Source organism: Nuphar pumila, chromosome 5 (assembly GCF_984573655.1).
Source record: "Nuphar pumila chromosome 5, dmNupPumi1.hap1.1, whole genome shotgun sequence".
NCBI classification, from domain to species: Eukaryota; Viridiplantae; Streptophyta; class Magnoliopsida; order Nymphaeales; family Nymphaeaceae; genus Nuphar; species Nuphar pumila.
The window spans coordinates 114,815,342-114,837,168 of NC_143253.1; the positions used below are offsets into that span (position 1 = coordinate 114,815,342).

At 38.5% G+C, this 21,827-nt stretch overlaps 1 protein-coding gene across 1 annotated transcript; it reads left to right on the forward strand.

The window, feature by feature from the left end:
- Window positions 1–4,135: 4,135 nt before the first annotated feature.
- Window positions 4,136–20,089, forward strand: LOC149838244 (BTB/POZ domain-containing protein At2g13690-like). Its single transcript, XM_090006469.1, has 2 exons — window positions 4,136–5,039; window positions 18,910–20,089. Exons 1-2 carry the CDS (start codon window positions 4,284–4,286, stop codon window positions 19,846–19,848), a joined length of 1,695 nt encoding a protein of 564 aa, XP_089862595.1. The 5' UTR covers window positions 4,136–4,283; the 3' UTR covers window positions 19,849–20,089.
- The last annotated feature ends 1,738 nt before the right edge of the window (window positions 20,090–21,827 follow it).

Sequence of the window (21,827 nt, forward strand, 5' to 3'; positions counted from 1 at the left end):
CAGCGCAATGGCAGGGATAGATATGTGGCCCTATCCCTTCTTATGAGTGTGTATTATGAACGTATGTGTTATGCATGTACCACAATGTGTTTGCTCCTCTGAGACACCACAATATATATATATATATACATGCAAACTGATCGGATCTGGAACAGTCAAATATATGAAGAGACGAATACGAAATAGCCAAAATTTGCAAAACCTCTACCTTGAATCCAACCCATTTGCATCCCTAATATAACTGTCTTACACCGATTGGAGTGTCAACGTTTGGGCTTGTATAATAGGGGTTCTTTCTTAAAGGTTGGAATAGGTGATGCAGGATATGGATCAAGAAAATAGAAGCACAGACCTGACCCGTATTATAATTTAGAAGCAGTTGGAACATATAATTTTTGCTTAAACATATGTACAAAATACTCAGGCCAGACTGGGTCGAGTTGGATTATCCAACAAAAATATTCTATTTCTATGCCCATACCCAAAATATGGTTCGAGACAGGTCAGATCAGGAACTTGGTATATGCCCGACCCGTTTGACACCCACTGAATGTTTGGTAATTTCAAATAAATAAAAGTATCGCAATATTGTTGACATATTGTGACATTTTAAAAGTTTTAAACTGACAAAATACTGCATTGTTTTCAAAGATAACGCGATATTTGTCACACTGTAAAATGCACCAAGCAATAGCCTTCAAAAAGGGGTCCCATGCCATCAACACCAAAGTAGGACCCACACCAATCAAAATTCACAACTTTGGGCCCCACATTCCTCAAGATATTTGGGACCCTAGATTTCATACTCCTTTGTGTTAATCCATATCCTGTCCAAGCCCATACAAGTCTAAACTCTGAGATTATGAGAAGAAGTGGGTCCCAAATTTAGGACACTGCCCTTCATCAGGTCCAGCTGGTACACCCTGCATTTTAAGACCCTTGGCCTTGGATACCATCTCCCCCAAGAGGAGCAGGAACCCAAAAGTCTAACCACCCTCTGGTTTTCCATGACAGAGTGGGACCCACATCCTTTATGGTCCTTAATTCCTCCCATTGGCCCCTTGATCCATATCCCTCCAGCACATGCAGGAATCCAAAGTTTGCGTTTAGCATATGGTGACAAAAATTCAAACCATAGTCACAAATCTCGTTTTGGGGATTTTCTTGGCAAAGATAATCTCAGATATTTTAAAATCTTTCGCTGCATATAAATAATAAAACTATGTAAGAAAATATATAAAATATAATAAAAATGTAAAAATATGAAAAATAATAGTATCATGCTAATAACGCAATGTTTTAAAGATATTTGCATCTTTTTTGGAGACTATATCGAGTTTCCAATATATAACAAAAAAAAATGATATTTTGAAAATATTGTTGATATTGGTTACTTATCATCATCATCAAGTCTTATCCCAACTAAATGGGATCAACTTTGTTAATCATGTTCCTCTATTCATGTCAATTTAGAGCTGCAATTTCAATCACTTTACAACACTCCATGTCTCCTCTAAGCACCTCCTTCCAAGTCATCAATGGCCTTCTTCTTTTCTTGGTTTCTTTTACTTGTATTATGTCAACCTTTTCACCATAGCCATAATATTCGTTTTATTTTTAAGCGCATTCTAATATATTTATATTTATATTTATATTTATATTTTCTTGTAACCTCATACATTCATCCTGACATGTGCATCATCTCTGTAGCATGCATTTTGTCTTCTCACTTCTCACCCAACATTCAACTTCATATAATAGTATTATTCTTATAACAATCTTGTATAAATGTCATTTTAATATTAATATTTGTTATTGTGATTTAAAATGATAAAATCTTGGGCAATCGGATTCTTTAGGTAAACTAAACTTTTTGTTTTCTCAAGATTTTTATCAATAAAATATCGACAAAATAGATAAAACTAGAAAGTTTTAACAAATTTATGTGCAATAAATAAAACTAAAAAGACTGTCCTCGTGATATATAAATGATAAAATGCAAATATTACCATATGTATTTTCAAACAAATAAAAACATAACTACATCTTGAACTTTTAAACAGTCAACTGAATTTTTTTATGTTTTAAAAAATATCATGATATTTATCACACACGTGCACCTTTAGACACCCAATTAGACCTACATTCTTCTAGTAGGGTTGCAAATGGGTCCAGTTCGGCCGGATCTATAATTTGAATCCAATATGTTATTTTAGATATGGATCTAAAAATAAAATATGGATGCCTTTTGGATTTAATTCAGATATATACATATATATGCCTGCTTTTTTCATATGTAACAATGCATGTCTTCATCCTATTTTTTATCATATCTCACATTTGGATACAAATCAACTTTGTCAGATCTGTTCTGGACTCAAATTTGGCTTGGGAATTACCACGTAAACTTGGGATTCCCTACTGACAAACGAAAAGTTTTCTTGAATCATGACCACCTTTTACCTGTCCATGTCAGTTACCAATCTTTCCTAAATCCCGGATGGGGATTAATATTTCTCAAAAGTGCCAAATCAGGACCTTGGCTTAACCACCCTCAAACAAAACGGTGGAAAACTTTTCCAAGTTTTGTAAAGTTTCCTGTTTATCTTTACTAAAAACACATGATTAACCTTCTAAACACATGCCAAACAGTTGAGAAAAAGAAAGAAGTGAACCTATTTTCATCGTTTTAAAACATTTAACTAGGGTTAAATGGAGGAGAGCAATGATATGCCACACATCAGGTCCTTATTTGTCAATTGTCCCAAAAACTTAAAGTATATCCATACCTTCATAATAGAGATGTCATTTTCAAAAGTTAGGTCTCAAAATGAAAAAAAAAATCCAGATCCGATCTGGGCTTTTAACCCTAGTGATCCTTTTTAACTCGAGGGACCTGTCATGTGCAAAATGTGTGAGAGACCTGTCATATGCAAAATGAGTGAGATCCTAAGTTATAGACCATATTTTCCTTTTTCTCTAGCACCAGCAGCAGTGGACATCTTAAATCACAGGGACACGCCATTTTTGCTACATTTTCTTGGTGAAATGTCTAGACGTATATTTCGATATAGACCATTATTTTACTATTTTAAACTAAGAGCGAGTGGTAGCTGCACAACCCTTAGGTGCGCAGCTAGTTGGCCGTCCATTACGGGGCATGATGGACGGTCACAAAAAAAAAACATAAAAAAGGGGGGCCACCACACTAAATAAAGCCAAGTGAAGTTTTAACACTTTTCAACGTGGGACTAAACTAATATGAATAAATAAAAACCTACTAACTTGGGTAAAAATACGATGATACTTAGGAAAACCTAGATAGTTTTGAGCCAAAAAAACCTAACATATAAGCCCAAATCCAAGTTTATTTAGTCGAATTTAGTAGAGAAAAAGCCTTCACGGATCAGATTTGAATTTGAGGTATTGTTTTGGATTATCTGAATGCAAATCCAAAGTTGAGCAGAAATGTGAAGATATCTGAATCCGACTACATATAAATTTATATATGATTTGCTATTTAAGGGAAAGAATTTGGTACCTTCCTGGGTAAAGGAACACCCTAATTGAACTTATAGTTGGGGGTTGTTTTGATCAAATCTAACTTCATGGATGTTTTCAGATGGTTTAAAATTAAATTAGTAGGAATTAACCCTTGAATTATATTTATTCAACATAACATAAAAATGTACTGTTGATTTTTCAGGCCTTGTAAAATCTTACGGACACATTAGAATAACATGATCCGAGCATTGATTTCTTCTAACCCGAACATGTAGATCATATTTGGGGGTTAGATGTGCAAACAGCATTCAGAATATTATTGCTTTTTTACTAGGGGTTCTTTACCCATGTGGTAGCAAACATTTACCCTTTAAATTTGGTAGTCTTTTTTTTTTTTTTGTATTCAAAGCAAAATTTGACTTAGATTTCAATTTATGAAATACACCCATTAGGTTAGATTCAATTATGACCTCGTGTGGGTCCCACAGAGAAAAAAAATAACCAGAAAGGGTGTGCGGGACCCGCACGAGGTCGGGGGCTCGAACCGAAAGGTGCCAAAATAAGACCCACAGACGACCCCCAAAAGGACAAAAACAAAAGCTTGCCAAAAGCGATCGAGTCAGTGACTCAGTGGAGTAAAGAGGAGGGAAAAATAAAAATAAAAATAACTAAAAAATTAAAATGAGCGAAGAAGAAACGGGAAAGCCATCGGTGGTGGATCGGCGCGCTGCTGCTGCTGCTGCTGCTCCATTGCTTCGGCTGACCCGGCGGCCGTGCCCATGGCGGAGTACGCTGTACGGAGGCATTCGTCCGGTGGGCGGACCAAGGTAGGGTTCCGGCACAACTGGTGCTGCTCCTCGGTCGCCCCCGCGAGCCCCGACGACCACCACCACCACCACCACCACCATCCATCTTCGCGCTACCCGAAATCCCCCTCCAGCACCCGCAAATCCGGCTCCAACCCGCCGGAATCCCCCGTCTCCAGCCGCCTGGGGCTCGGGTTCATCGACCGCCGCCGGATTCTCTCCCCCGGTAGGGTTTCGCCGATCGAAACGGCCTCGACGTCGTTCGATCCAGAGCCGGAACAGGGCTCTCCTCCTCCTCAACCGCCTCCGCCTCCGCCTCCGCCTCCTCAGCCTCCGGTTCTGCCCGGTGGGAGTTCGGAGGCCGGGGATGCCTCCGCCGCTGAGGGCGGCCCTGGCAGGGAGGACGCCGGGCCGTCCGAGGGGTTCCAGCTAGCGGAGGACGCCCCCGCCCGGGGTTGCGACGTGAGGCTCAGCCTGAGGGGGAAGGCCGGGGAGAGGATCCTCATGGATCTGCACTCGGAGGTGCTCTGCTCCCGGAGCTCGATCTTCGCCGCGAAGATCTCGGAGTCCAGGGCGGCCGCTGCGCCCGGGCCGAGGAGGTGCTGGGTGGAGGTGGCGGACGTGAGCGACGTGGAGGCTTACAGGGAGACGATCGAGCTCATGTACGAGAGGAACGTCCCCGGGAGGCTAATGCAGGCCGGAGTTTTTCGATCCATCCGTATACTCGAGGTGATCATCTGTTAGGGTTATTCACTTTTCCCTCTTAATTGCTATTGTTTTCTTTCCGTTCTGCTAAGTGATATCCATACTTTGCGGTTCTTGATTCCGTTTTAGCTTTTTCTTTTCTTTATTTCTTTTTTTGTTCACTGTTATTGTTCCATTTGGTCACATTTTTTCTTTTCGTTTCTATTTTATCTTTTTCTTTTTTTGGGGGCATTTTTTTCATCTTCTAATCTGATTTTTGAAAATTTGTAGTTCTTGATGATTGGTTTTCATTTTTGCACTTGATTGATGGTATTGGGGAGTATGACGGATTTCCGTTTATTTTTTTTGTGGGTTTATTAATTTGTTATGAAGTGGGAAGGATTTTACTATTGGGTGTGAATCTTTGTTGTTGAAGGGCGAGAATCAACCGATTGAGATGATGGGGCTCGAATGTTTCTTGTAGGAAACATGATAGTGAGAAACGGCCAGTTTTACCTGTTTCAGAGGATACTCTCTGTATAGTAAATCTTTCGGAAATTTTCCTTGCTAGTGCTGTTAGTTTGGTTTCTTTGAAGTCCTCTTCGGAGTGTCGTATCAATGACTTGTTCCGTTGATATCTTGTGTCTTCTCTTGGGGATAAGGAGTTCGGAGATTGTGGGGTCGCTTCTTGTTGTTTTTCGGCTTCTAAGAAATTAAATTCTTATCGGAGTAGCAAAAAAAGTTGAAAGTGTTTAGGTAATATGAGGAAGTGTAAAAACTGTTTTACCTCTTTCACGATTGTTGCAGAGAAAGAATTATAACATGCTATAACTAATCATTAAACTACTTGTAAAGACAAGATGTTTCTAGAAACTGTGACAAGATGTGACTGATTGCAAAACTACTTAGAATCTAGATATAGTTCCTGCAATTTGATGGCCAACAAAGAATGATGATTCCCAGCTGATTTGGTGAAGACATGTATAGTTGGGTTTTAACTTGGGTTTAGAGGAAGATGACAAATCTTGAGCTGGAGTTTAGGATATGCAAGTTGTTATTTAATGCAATATTACATGGATGCAATGATCACTTATCTTCCTTATTCGCTAGTAACTCATTTAGAAATACTGCAAATCATGGTACTCATTAGTATCGGAATGGGAATGAAAATTGGGACTTTTTTTCTGTTTTATGGTTTCATGGCAGTTGGTGATCATTAATGACATACTCACAGAAGTGCCCACTTTGAGTTTATCTTTTTCAGTTGGTAATCTTCATGTAAATATAAATAGTCTAGTGGAAAAATATCCTGCTTCAATATCAGGTGTCTTATGTTAACCATTTGTGCATGATTGAGCTCTGATACTGGCAGACTGCCTCCTGACAAAAAGGAGAAATATAGTATAGTAGGGAAACTATTGTCTATGCAGGTGCAAACAATGATTTGAGAATTGAGTGTATTAATTTTAGTAATATGAAGCAAAACCATTTTTCATCTGGATTTTTGGTGCAGAGGGCTGTCATTTGAAGGGAAACTTTATCTGATAACGCCAGGCCTATGATGTCATATAACAAAAAGTTGCTTTGGCATTTGCCTTGGAGTATGTTTTTTGCATTTTACTTTTCTAGAGCTTGAGGGAAATACTAAGGACGATTTAGCATCCAATATTTGATTCTAGTCTTCAAATTTTTTTGTCTAGTTCTATAGTAAATCTATAAAAAAAACTACTAGAATGATAAAGATGAGATCCCTCAGCTTATGTGGAAATCATGAACTCTATAACCGCTAGTCATGGTATCCATGGATCCCTTATGAAAGGCACTCTGCTGTTGGTACTCCGGTAAAGTTGGATGTAACTTCTTGTTGTACTTTTAATCTCATTGTGAATCTCTTTTTTTTTTGGTGTTTGTGTTCAGATATCACTATGTTGGATCGCTATCTTCCATGCTTATAACCAAGGTTGTATGTATCGTATCATAACCCGTATCAGTCGGGCCCAAAATAAGATATGTATCATATTGTATTGTAAAAAATCATAAATTTTGGAAAGAAAATTTGAAAAATTCTAAAAAAATAGTAAAACAAAAACAAAAAATTCTCAAAAAGCATAACACACATAACAATGATGAAATGCACAAAATGCAATCATAAAATCACGTGAAGCATTTATGTCTCTATGAGCTACATAACACATCACCAATCATCAAATCTCACAAGAGCAATGCAAAATACTAATGTCTTCAATTAAGAACATGCCACAAGATTGCTTTCAAAGCATGATATGAAGGCTTCTATTATTCAGACCCAATATTGGTTATGTCATTTGCCATGGCCTGAAAATGAAATGAATTTACCGTATTGAAAGGAATGCAAACATAATAAAACCATCTTCCAACCGCAAAATTCGTCTACCCGACTAAATGCTAAGAAGTTATAGCAATACGAATGTCGAGTTGCGCCCCAGGGGCAGTCCTAAGAGGGAAAAATCTCCTAATAGCGCTTTTAGCGCTACCTATTCTCGAAGAACTCCCTCCTCCTCTTTTTTTGATGACTGCAACACTACTGTTGGTATCACCTGAAAAGATGTACTCGGGTCTCGGGTCAGGGCCCAGACCCGAATCTCGTAATCATGTGTTATAAACATGTGTTATATTATCTCATTAATATAACACATGTTTATAAAACCAAGAGCTTCATCGTGCGTGGAGAGTGAAGAACAAAGAGAGAGAAGGAGTTGCTGAAAAAAAACCTAATTCCCGATACAGGAATCGGCTATTAAACCTCTCATTATATGTTGTTAGTGATACAAAGAGTTTAGGGTACCAAAATACCCTTTTACAATACAAAACAATTACATATGTGCCATTAATGAGATAATATAACACATGTTTATAACACATGATTACGAGATTCGGGTCTGGGCCCTGACCCGAGTACATCTTTTCACCCTCCCTCAAGTTGTGCATGGTTTTGAACCATGAACAACTTGCCTTTTAACATCCAAAACCTGTCTTTAGTCAATCCTTTTGTGAATTTATCAGCCACTTGATCAGTAGTCCGTACAAATTCAGGCTCAATCTCCTTCTCTTCTACCTTTTGTCTCACAAAATGTTTATCGATTTCGATGTGTTTGGCCCGACTGTGATAAATGGGATTAAAGGACATTGATGGCACTTTGATTATCGCATAAAAGGAGGGATCGAGAGATCAATTCTCCCACTTCTGTCAGCAAGTGCCTAATCCAAGTAGCTTCAGCAGTAGCGACTGTCATTGACCTATACTCGGCTTCTGTACTTGATCTAGCAACAGCCTTTTGTTTCTTACTACTCCAGGATACCAAATTCATCCCAACAAACACACAGTAGTCAGATACAGATCTGCGTTCATCTGGATCACCCGCCCAGTCGGCATCAGTATAGACAATAATTTCATGTTCAGTTTGCTCATTGGTCCTTTTTCTGTACAAAAGTCCATCGCCAACCGTTCCCTTCAAGTACCGAAGTATTCGTTTAACCGCTTCCATATGTCCTTCACGCGGCTTATGCATGAACTGAGAGACCTGATTTACTAATAAACAATATCAGGTCTAGTGAAAGCAAGATATTGCAACATGCCTATTATGCTACGATATTTTATAGGATTCTCATATAGATCTCCATCTTGAGAACTGAGTTTCTGGTGAAGGATGCAAGGAGTTCCCAAGGGTTTGCAATCTTTCATACCTGCCTTATTGAGAACATCAATAGTGTACTTATGTTGGGTGAGAGTCATTCCTTCAGAAGTACTGTCAACTTCAACTCCAAGGAAGTATCGCAGTTTCCCAAGATCCTTCATTTTAAATCTCTGATTCAAGAGATGTTTGACCTTCTCAATATGAACTTTGGAATTACCTGTGATGATAATATCATCCACATATATTAACAACAGAGTAACCACATCTTGGTTCTTGAACATAAACAGAGAATGGTCAAGGAGAGATCGCCTAAAACCATATTTTTGTATTTCAAAAGAGAAACTATCAAACCAGGAACGAGATGCCTGCTTTAATCCATATATCGCTCTTTTTAATTTGCATACATATTTAGTAGGATTTCCTTCTGCGTAGCCAGTGGGTTGTTCCATGTATACTTTCTCCTTCAAATTTTCATGAAAAAAAGCATTTTTTACATCAAGTTGACTAATTGTCCACTGATGTTCAACAACTAAAGATATTATGGCTCTGATTGTCTCCATTTTCACAACTGGACTAAAGGTCTCATCATAATCCTGTCCTTGCTCTTGTGTAAAACCTTTTGCTACAAGTCTCGCCTTGTATTGTTCTATAGTCCCATCCAGTTTGTATTTTATTTTGTACACCCATTTTGACCCAACTACATTTCTGTCAGGTGGTCTGGGAACAACATCCCAGGTGCCACATTCATGTAGAGCCCCCATTTCTTCATTCATTGCTTCAATCCATCTTTTAGAATTTGCTGCTTGAGAAAATGTTGTGGGCTCATCTTCCTTGCTCAAGGCAGTTAAAAAAAGTTGAAAGTTGGATGACGAGAGCGGGTGGGTCTACTAGTGGATATAGAAGATGTATCCATTTCCTGATTAAAGATAGGGGGTGCATCCCTTTCTCGTCGGGTATAAATAAGACCTTTATACCTTTCTGGACCCAAAGATGGCTTTGTACTCTCCTGTGCAATCAGCCTATCAGCAGACATAGATCCTTTATCCTTTTGATCACAACCTGAAGAACAAATATCACTAGTACCAGAGAAAAGCTCAGAATTCAACCAAGGATGATAGACCTCAACTTTGGAATTTGATTCAGAAAGAGGAATGTGTCGATGATCAAAATTCAATTCATCGAAGGCAACATTTCTTGATATTTTGATGTGATTGCTCATGGGATCATAGCACCTGTATCCTTTATAATTATCTGCATATCCCACAAATCTGCACTTCAAGGCCTTGTCCTGAAACTTATGTCTCATTGAACTGTCAATATGAACATAACTTACACAACCAAAAACGCGCAAATCATGATAGTTGGGCTGAACTTCAAATAGGGGAAAATAAGGAGATTTGTTCTCCAGAATAGTCATGGGTAATCGATTTATCACATGAACTGCCGAATAAAAGTCTTCTGTCCATAGAGTAATCGGAAGATTACTATCATGTATCATACTTATTGCACTCTCGACAATATGGCGATGCTTCCTTTCAGCAATTCTATTTTACTGAGGTGTATGAGGGCAAGACACCCTTCTCTTTATTCCATCACTTTGAAGAAAATCAGTAAAATCACTTGAAGAGAATTCACCTCCTCCATCACATTGGAAACAAAGAATGTTTTCAGAAAATTGATTCTTGACAAAGGTGTGAAAATTCTGAAACAGCTTGAAGGTCTCAGACTTGTGTTTCATAAAGAAAATCCAAGTATAACGAGAATAATTGTCAACAAAAATAAGGTAATATCTAGTTCCAGATAAAGAAGCAACTGGGGCAGGCCCCCAAACATCAGAACGGATAATCTCAAAAGGTCTTGAAGCTCTTTTATTGATAGAATGAAAAGGTAAAACATGACTCTTACATAAGAGACAACTAAAACATTTGTTGTCATTGGCATTTATTCTTAAACTAGACTTGGGGATGAGGTTATTTAAAACAAGCTTCTCAATGAAATTACTACTGCAATGACCTAAACGACCATGCCAAAGATCTGGCTTATTGGATTCAGAGACACTAAAAATACATGTAGGGACCACTGAGGACGACGATGAGGAGAGCTTCAGGTTTGGGCCAACAGAGCGGACACGAGAGGGAGAATCTTCTTGAAAAACATACATATTGCCTTGTCGTTTTCCTTTAGCGAACGTCTCCTTCGTGCAGAGATCCTTGACAAGAACAGAAGGAGTAAATTCAACTGAAGCATTGGCATCATCAATAAGCTTGGAAACAGAAACAATAATTTTCTTGATGTTGGGAGCATAAAGAACCTTTGAAAGACTGAGAGAGGACTTTGTCATGGGTATAACAAAATTTTCAATATGAGAGATAGAATGATGCGATCCATACCCAGTGACTATACTATTTCTACCAATGTAAGGAACAAGGTTTATGAGCTTACCTGCATCGCCAGTAACATGAGTCGCTGCCCCAGAGTCCACATACCAAGTACCTTCCTCATTCTGTTTCAGGTTTAATCCTGCTAGGGCTGACAATAACAATTCTTTCACTTCTCCGCTGGCCTTTGTGTTATTTGTTCCTCTCTTTGCTTCAGTATGTGCTGCTTTTCCTTTATTTAAGGGATTAAACCAACAATTAGCTTTGATGTGCCCCCTTTTATTACATAGAAAATAAGTAGGAATTGGCCTCTGTCGCTGTGAGTTGAGATGTATGTTGGGTGTAGGTAATAGTCCACGGCCTCCTTGTCCACTTCTTCCTTGTCCTTTTCTTCCATTAACAACATAATTTCCTCGTCCTCGTCCATAGACTACCCCTGTGGCAAGGACCTCTTGCGTCCCTGTATGCATATGTGATTCTTCAGAAAACCCTTTCAAGTTCATCTCATATTGAAGTAGTTTTGCACGCAGGTCTTCAAATCTAGGCAGATCAGGTAGACACAATAAGGAAGTAACAATTATATGATAGTCAGGCCCCAATCCACTCAGAGTTTGTTGTACCATATCTTTATCAGTTACTATACACCCAACCACTGCTAATTGATCTGTGATGATTTTCATTTTGTTTAAGTATTCCATGATAGTCATGGAGTCCTTTCTTAACATCTGAAATTCCCTTTTAAGAAATACAATCCTGGCCTGAGAAACCTGTGAATATGTGTGAACTAGTCTGTCCCAAAGTTGCATGGCAGTGCAGTCATCTGGAATTGTCACAAGCACTTCTTGTGACAATGTAGAGGTAATGTAAGCAACTAGCGCCTGGTCTCTTTTCATCCAAGCCACAAAATCTAGATTTCTAACATATACTGTGGTAGATGCTCATTTATTGTCCTTTTCTTCACGTGATATAAACTCTGGAGGAACTGGAACAGATCCATCCAGATGTCCAGAAAGATCCTGACTCCTAATGAAAGGAATAATTTGCCTCTTCGAAGCCAGAAAATTGGAATTGTTTAATTTTTCAGACACGAGTTGGCTAACTAAGCTTGAAGAAAGACCAGACTGAGAAAGAAAAGAATCCATGTTTTATGATAGGAATAAGGAGAATGTGTCTAGCACACAGCCTGATGATGGCTAAGAAACCGGTATATAGAAAGACAGATTTCAACTCCAAGGGAATTCCCATAGTCTCTTACTTTTTTTTTTTTTGAGATTGACAGAGTAGTCACGCAGATGGCAAAAAAAAAACTGGAACTTCTTTCCCCCTTTTTCAGAATAACTGTATCGGGCTATGTGGAGAACAATAACAATAATCAAGAAAAAAATAGACTGAAAATAAAACCAAATCTGATATCCAACTTAGATGTACTATTGAATTCAGATATGTAACTATCCAGATTTGAAAGAAGGCAATCACAGAGTACGAAAATTTAGGAGAAGCACGTAAATGATCTCAAACCCAATTTGATTTAACACATTCAATGGTAATGATAATAAAAATATCAAACGACAGATGGAGTCAGATCTGAATCTGATCAGATCTGATCAACAGGGAGAAAACGAGGTTGATAGACAGCCTATCACCTGATCCAATTTGATTCTGATTAACAGGTTGATTTAAAACAAACTGAGATTAAGAAAAGAAAAAGAGGATCACGATCACGCAGAAACTATCGATGGGTGGAAGACGTGATCAGATGTGAATCTGATCAGGGTCGTTACAGTAGAGAGACGCAGTAGAGAGAAAGAGAAAAGTGCAGGCACGAGGAAGAAGAGATAACAAAATCGATTTTATGACTTGTGAGGCTAATCAATCTTTTTAGACATACCTTTTAGAAGCAATCCCAGATCCAGCTCTAGCGTGGCTCTGATACCATGTTAGATTTCATAAAACCAAGAGCTTCATCGTGCGTGGAGAGTGAAGAACAGAGAGAGAGAAGGAGCTGCTGAAAAAAAACCTAATTCTCAATACAGGAATCGGCTATTGAACCTCTCATTATATGTTGTTAGTGATACAAAGAGTTTAGGGTACCAAAATACCCTTTTACAATACAAAACAATTACATATGTGCCATTAATGAGATAATATAACACATGTTTATAACACATGATTACGAGATTCGGGTCTGGGCCCTGACCCGAGACCCGAGTACATCTTTTCACCACCAACCACACTCTTTCCCTTTGCTGCAAAACATCTTACTTTTGTTGCTATGCTAGGATCAGAAGTAGGGAGCTCTTCTTCGCCATACACATCTTTTCATGGCTCTGCATACCTCATTTCTGCCTCAATTATCTTTTTTTTTTGTTTTTTGTTCTCTCAGGATAGCTAGTAATTGTTGTCATTGCCATTTCATGGCATCCGAAAAATTTATTGACATGCATGGGTCACATTCTGTCGTGTCCCGGCTAAATGATGTTTCAACCGAAAGATACCACCCGAAAAGATGTATGACAATAGTTGCACTCGCTTTTTAATCAGTTTTCACTCATTACACGAGTGCCCCATTGCCATGCGGGATCATTTGAAGACATCTTCCTAAAAAATAACTTAATAAAAGCAAGAAATAAGGTTTTTTTTACCTTAACCCACTTCTTTGGGTGAAAAAACAATAGAAATGCACTCTTACTTGACGAAATCACGAAAACCCTCTCCTCGGTGCAAAGATTGGTCCCAAAAATGGTCTCATGACTCCTAGGGTGCGTGGGAAGCCCTCTAGTATATTCTATACGAATGAAGGTTTCAGCCCTCAAAAGCTCTTTAAAACCCAAAAACTTAAAACCCTGGTTTTGCCCTTGTTAAACTCTATTGGTAATGTATTGTACGATACATATGATACACGTATCGAGATATGAGTGTATCGTATCGTTCCCTTGCATCGATACGATATGTATCGTACAATACGCTACGATACAGACAACATTGCTTATAACAGCTAATGCAGCTGCTTACTTGGTTCTCCTATCTATTTAGCTTCTCTTGTCACCAGAATGATTTACGTTCAGTTGAACAAAGAGTGCTAACTCACTTGGTGCCATCTCCATGATCAATATGTGACAAGGCTTTGTGCCATGGATTCATGGCCTAATGATGACTTGTCATTTTATGGGTCTTAGACTGTTTTTGGTGAAGCTTCATGTCACGGCACAATATTTTGCCACTCATGTTAGTGATAACTTCCTGCTGTACACACCTTGTTAGTTGTTTCCCTTGAGAAAGGTTTGAAAGAGTATCCATACTTTGCCTAAACCACTAGGCTATTCCTCAAAAACTTATGGAGGAAGCAAAGTGTGAAGAGTAGAATTTTTTGCAATGTGATTATGAGTTAAAAACTTCTCCTTTTGTACTATCTCTATGAATGTTACACTAAGATTGTGTTCCTTGGTAAATTTTTTGTATATTTACTATTTAGCAAGCCAGATTGGGAACCTAGGAGGGTTTTTTATCATCTAGTCCATGGGCATCAAAATGGAGGTCAATATGCTTTATTTGAAAGAGATCCAGGTGTACTCAAGTACTATTTTGCTTGATGTGCTCTACTTCACATCTTTTTCTCCCCATAGTCTTATGGAAGTACATGTTTAATGAGTTCATCCTAGTTTATTGGATTAAAATGAAGGGCAGAAACGGTGTCAAGTTAGGTTTGCTACTCCCATTGTGGTGTCTGATTGAGAGTTTTGGGGTGTTATATAGTTACTGTACCTGAAATGGGTAATTTTGTGACTTCCAGATCTGCGAAAGATTTGATATTCGAAAGAAAGGCAAAGTTTGGTGCTTCTCATTATGTTCTTATGACAAGTTGACGACCCTTATGAGACAAGGCATTGGCCTTCGATAATCAGTGGCTATGTACAAGAGATCATGATCTAGTTTTGCTTTTTGGTGTCTCTTCACTTCTTTTTATTCGGATTTGTGTGGCCTGAATTTGTGAAACACTTTTTACTACAGGACTAATGAGCTCATCCTTGCTTTTTGGAATGTGCATTCTGGGGAAAAGCTGTATCAGATTTCAATTGATAGCCCTTTTCTGTGTGGTCACAGAATGAGACGTGGGCTTAGGTCAAGGGCCAATTATAATCATTCAGATGCATGATTCTATTCTGTTTCACTGATAGGGCCAATCATGCTCTAATAGTTGGAAGTCAATAGAAATCAAAAGCACAACTATGAGGCCATAGTGTCATCAGCTTATTGCAGAAGAGACAGTAAATGATGTCACACCCTCAAAATGAAGGGTTATGTGTTCTTTAATTTGGTGAATAGCATTTTGATAATTCGCCTCTTTTTTAATTCAATTCTATTATGTTTTATAATATACAGGAACCCTATTGTCATTTTTATTGCATTGATCCGCCTATTTGGATTAATAAGCTTATTTTATTGTATAAATAACTGTTGACATGATATGTGTTTACTAGAGTAAAGAATTCTGTGAGATAATTGCATAAACATTTTCAAGATCTAGAAAATGTTAATTCTCCTATAACTCCTATGACAAATTTGAATTCTTCTGTACGGTCAAAGGACATTCACATGTAATCATTTTGTGAGATATATATTTCATTTCTCAATACAAAAATTAAAAAAGCTTTTCTACATCAGAACTTTGTAAGATACTTTCCAAGTCTCTAGCTTTGTTCAGTGGTAAGCTGAAGATGCGTATTCTTGCTGGATATAAGGGAAACTGATCACTTCTGAAATGTTGCAGCCTATTATCATCATGATCCCCATCATCAAGCCTTGCTCCACGGGCATAATTTGGTTTGCATAGTTCCTATTTTTTCATTCATTTCTGTGTAATATCAAGCTCAAATCACTCTTAACTTCTTTTGTGTTGCCTCATGTTGTATGGGAAGTTCCAGCGGCATCATAGATTGAGAATTTCTTGTCCTCTCATCAGGTGAGTAAGCTAAGCAGTGCAATTCAAGTAGATCTTCCTTTCTTCCACTCTATCCTTCCCTTCTGTCTACGGCACGACAGTACTCTAGGTCGACTGCTTGTATCAGTTTCCGCTCCTATTTTCTTCAATTTGCGTGACATTTCAGCTTTGTCTAAATGTGTTCCAAGATTCTGGATCCAATATGACTTCATAAGACATGGCAAGATTTGCTGATTTCCTGTTTGATTCAAGGCAGCCTCCTTTTGCATCTTGGTTTGGGGCTGATATGGATGGAATTGCCTAGTTGAACCACTAAAAGTCACCCAGTCTAATTTAAACGTTATACTGATAAAACAGAGGCTTCATATACATTCTATTTTGAAAAAGATAGTGCAAACGACTGAACATTTACTCATGAAATTACAATTCATGAAAAGTGAACAGGACTATGAAGGACTACAAAATTCTTATCAGGTTCTTTTTCCATTGAACAGAAATAACTGTTGGAGACTGGTTCTTAAGTCTCAAGCACCCAGATGCTCATGATGACTAGTTTGCGTTTATAGAATCTAGCACCTCGTGTCCATAACCTATGAATGCATATAAGATGTGTTGATGCCAGACAAACCTGCACTGTCCTATTATGGAGGTGATGTGCTAATCGGTTCAGTCTATTTTTCTGAGGATGAAAACAAAAATACAATGTAGTTGCTTGTTTTACAACGAAAATTAAGGGTTGCTGCAATGACTGTTCAGAGCTATGGCATCTTAACTAAGGGTGCTTTGTTCATATTCCATGTTCACTTGCATATTTCATGTTCACTTATAGTACTGCCCTGATGCCTGTTAATCCATTCTTTTTTCGACTGGCTAGTGCATGAATAAGTTGTCAATTTTCATGCACGTAATGGATGGGCAAGTGGTCATGGTTAATTTTCTTAGTTGAACATGTTCTCATTATTATTTTGTAAGTAAATGGTCTTTCAAGGGTTATCTTATATATTGAGTTATAAATTTTTACCTGTACTCTGTGACTTCGTTTTTTAGTTTTATATGAAAGATGAATCAGGGTGCATAGAGTGTATAGACAAAGGTGCCATCTGATTTAATGGTAATAGGATTTATTTATTCTTTGCTATAAAGCTAGTAAGTGATGCTTGAGGCCCTCTTTTGTCTCGTTCATTACTGACTTCATCACTTTTAACAATGCGGGTATTCCTGAAATTTTAGTAACTGCAATGCTTTAAAAGTTTTGCTTTCCATACTATTTTCCTGCTTCTCACAAAGTAAGCATTTGATTTGGTGTCCTTTTGTCTCCTCCACCTTTTTGTTCTCGTAAAGTTCTACTTTCCGCTTTTACCTTGCATGTTTTGCACAATTTCATGCTTGATTCTGTCACCTAAACGTTGCTTGTCGAGTTGGCTCTCTACATTTTCTTTGTTTTTTGGTTTCTTTTCTTTTCTCTTCCTATTTGTTTGTGGCTGTTTGCTTTTCTTCTGTAGCTCTTGTCAGCTGCAATATCTCAGCCTTTTATGTTTTATGGAAACAGGCTCTCGCCATTGTTGGTTATTGCAATCATTCTACAATCTATGTATTATTTGAATGGTATGAGGCATGTTATACATAGTTGTATGGTTCTTAGAGCTAATGGAATGCTCCTTGCAAGTATCGTACTGTATCGTTACTTTTGTGTTTTGCGATATGATACACACTCGTATCATGATACGAGTTTGTATCGTGCCGTATCGTACAATACACCCTTGTATCGTGTTGTATCGTATGATACACCTTCGGCGCACTTTAAAAAGGCTAAAATTTATTATTTTTTATTTTGGGTTTTAAATATCTTTTGAGGGTCAATTTCTCCATTTGTCTAGAGGCCATTAGAAGTGCATTTATATCGTTTTTTCACCCAAAAAGTGGGTTAAGGTAAAAAAAAGTGCATTTCTACAAATTTTTTCACTCAAGGAAATGGTTAATGTAAAAAATCTTTATTATGAGTAAAATTACAAAGTTACTCCAAAAAAAATTTGCCTCATGGGGCGCTGCCCCCTACAACCCTCCACTAACTTACCACGAAGTTGGATCCATGAAAATTAAAGATATATATCAAGGTAGAAATGAGGCTCCACAATCCTCCAATAAAGTTGACATCAGATGATTCGACCAGGCAATGAGGCACTCAAGTAATGAGTGAAAACCAATTGAAAATCAAGTGCAACTATTGCCATAATATTTTTGTTTATGTAATATTAAAGTATGAGTCTTGTGGCATGTTCTTAATTGCAAAATATTTAATATTTTGTATTGTTCTTGTGAGTTAGTTGATGTTTGATGATGTCTTATGCAGCTCATAGAGACATAAATGCTTCATATGTGATTTTATGGTTGTATTTTGTGCAATTCATCATTGTTTCATGTGAAATGATTTTTTAGAATTTTTGCTAATTTTTTGTGTTTTCTTGATTTTTTGAATTTTTTATAAAAAGTTTACAATATTTTATGATACATTCTTAATTTGGGTCCGACCGATACGGGTAACGATACGATACTTACAACCTTGGCTCCTACTGTTATCTTTATAGCTGAAAGCTTGGATTTATAAGGTCATTCCCAATTTGTAGTAAAATTGGTTGCACTTGAAAGGGTATTAGGCCGGTATGATGAAATTGTTCTTGCAGCTGTTCTGATGAAAAGTAAGAACATGCAATTCTCTCAGCAAGTCATGCAAACTGCTGTTTTCCTTCCCTTTACTGGATGTCTTTTTGTTTTTTTCCTTCTGCTTACCTTCCTGTTCATCTTCATTCATTCTATCTTTGGCCCTTATGTTCTCACTGCCATTGATTTCGTTAGAGCTAGGCATCCTTCCTTCTTTCTGTCTTGGCACTTGCCATACTCACTAAAAATGATTTTGTTCGGTCTAGGTATCCTTGTCCATCATGTTTGAAGCAGGTGTGAGGTCATGCCTTCAGTATCTCGAAGCCATCCCATGGACTGAGGAGGAAGAGGAGGCACTGCGAAACCTGTTCATCAAATATAAGCTTGACAAGCCCACTGCACAGGACGTGCTAGCCAGGCTGCAGCCACAAGAACAACCATCCTGTCAAAAACTCACAATGCATCTGCTTCAATCTGTTATCAGTGGAACGGATGATAAAGCAAGAAGGGAACTTAAGTCCCTAGTTCAGGGGCTTCTGTCCAAGAGCTCAGTCTATCAGAAGGATCCATCTGACCTCAACAAGGATGAGATCTACAGCATGTGTCATTCCTGTCTTCAGGAACTGATTACGCTTTTTTCTGAAGCCACCAACCCATCCCCTGATGGTCGGACAGCTAAAGACTCGCTGCCCTTAATCGGGCGGATGTCATTGCAAGTAGACAATCTTACTTGGTTACTGGAGATTCTCACAGAAAAGCAAATGGCAGAGGAATTTGTAGCTGTTTGGGCAGATCAGCCTGTGTTGTTGATGATGTACAAAGAAACATCAGCAATGGTCCGGTACGAAGTTAGCCGAGTTTCAGCATGTCTGTTTCTTGCCATGGGAAGAGGTCGGCTACAATGTGCTGGCGATGTCAGGTGCCGTTTTGTGGAAGCCTGGTTGGGACCGATGCTGGCAGACTTTGGGTGGTTGCAGAGGTGCAGCAAAGGCCTCGATATGAAGCTCTTGGAGGAGGCAATTGGACAGACTGTGCTCACGCTTCCACTGAAGAACCAACAGAGCCTGCTCATGTGCTGGTTTGAATGCTTCACCAAGCATGGCAACGAGTGCCCAAACTTGAGCAAGGCATTCAAGATCTGGTGGCGCAGGTCATTCTCTAAAGCACCAGATGTTCAGAGTGGTGTGATGTATGCCCCATGTTAGCCACCCTCTCTTCCCCACTTTCAAGTTTGTATGTTTGTTGTAGTGTAGCACAGCACCAAGGAGGTGCGGATGATGCCAATGGCCTCTCTTTCTCTTCTAGTTGTCTTTGAGCCTTGCTGCAATTTCTCCTTGAAAAAAGAAATTACTCGACTGTGTTTGGAACTTTCAGCCCAAATTTGCTGTTATTTGTAAAGGTATGCTGCTTCCCTGGAGCCTCTTCTATGTTTTTCTTAATTCTTAATCAACCCCAAATCTGCGGCTATTGTTGTGGGAGAATAATTCTCATTTTCTTCATTTTTCACATTCAAGCAAACGTGAGAAGATTCAAAATCACATTCGGGGCCTGTTTGTTTCATTCCGATGGGAGGAAAGTATGAAAATGCACAGATTTCGAAAACTCCTGCCAGTTTAATAACGGTGAATGGATTTATATATGAAAAGACATGCTAAACACATGCTTTCAGATTTGGTCAAAATCCCCTCTGAGTTCCAACTCAGAGCTCCTTATCCACGAGAGTAGCAAATACTTTCCTGATTATATTGTCTATGATTTCACTTTCTATGGTGTAGCATAATTGGTTGATGTGTATGCTTTGAAAAAAATGTGATCAGATGTTTGAATCCTATTGTTAGGAAATACAAAATTAAAATCTCCTTTTTTTTCGAATGAGCAAATTTGAGCTGGGGTCCTTTGCTTAGCTCTGCAAAGTCTAGCCCAAGCACAAGTAAAGATTCAAGCGGAGCTTGAACATATGCCAAGCTTGGATTCTTTTGCAAGTTTACCAGCCCTATTAGAAAGAAATTACTACGTTTTTTCATCCATGCTCATCTTGCCTATGCTATATTTCTTTTCTTTCTTTTTTCTTTCCTTCTTTCCAAACCCTAACCCTCTCTGCAAAATGACTTTGCCGTTGTCCACATTTGAAGGTGCCAACCAACCACTTTCCAACTATCAAATGACCAAAATAGCCCCAAAGGGGATTGGCGTAGTGGGATGGGCCTAGGTTGCTAGTCAGGCGGTTTAGGTTCAAATCCCATTGACAGCACCCCTTGTGTTAGGCGAAGCATGGCAACTGCCTGGGGGCAAGAGTTAAATTCACTGAGTTTTACACTGCTAGGACAGTGATCGTAAGTATGGCAGACAGAGCCAGTGCCGCTAGGTCTCAGATCTTGGGATGGTTTCTCTGTGTAAATATAAAAAAATGGTCAAAACATTCATTGCATAGTATTAGAGGTTGATTTTTTGGTTATTTTCGGTCGATTTTTTAGCCAGAAAAGCATTCAATTAGTTTAGGGCTGCAGTCCAATCAAAAAATGGCTAGATTGTGGTTGGTTTAGAGAAAATGGGGAAAGGAGCTGGGCTTGTGGAGCGCAAAGGAGGTTGAGATTGGCAGCTTCGCGATAAACCTGGTTTTAAAAGATGAAAAATCTAGCAAACCTAGATTTTTTAAAGCCACGGCTTTATGAAAGCCTGGTTTCCAAAAATCGGGCACTGGATGCCAAAATTCGTTTCGGCCCATTCACCAGGTTTTCACTGAACAGTACTGATTGCTCTTCATAACTTAGTTCAATCACATAGACACATGCTTTCATTTTCATTGTTCAATTACATTGAGACATGCTTTCATTTTCATGCAAATATCATTCCATACCACAGTTTAAATCTACACAAGGCAATGCTAAAACTGACAAGCAATGCTACTTATATCATATACTGCTCCATTTCCAGCTGAACCATATTGCTCACCTAGTCCCAACCTTTTGACATGGGATTCTGTGTTTTCTTGTCTCACTATAAGGATAATGGTATGCAGATGAACACACTCACACTCACACCACCATGAACAATGGTGTACGTGGTTTGGTTCAAAATGGAACCTACATCCACAACAACCATTTGGCTCTCTCCTCTATTCTCTCTATGTTACATAGGAGGTTCCTTTATCACATTTAAAATGGAAAATGATCGTGCTCTACGA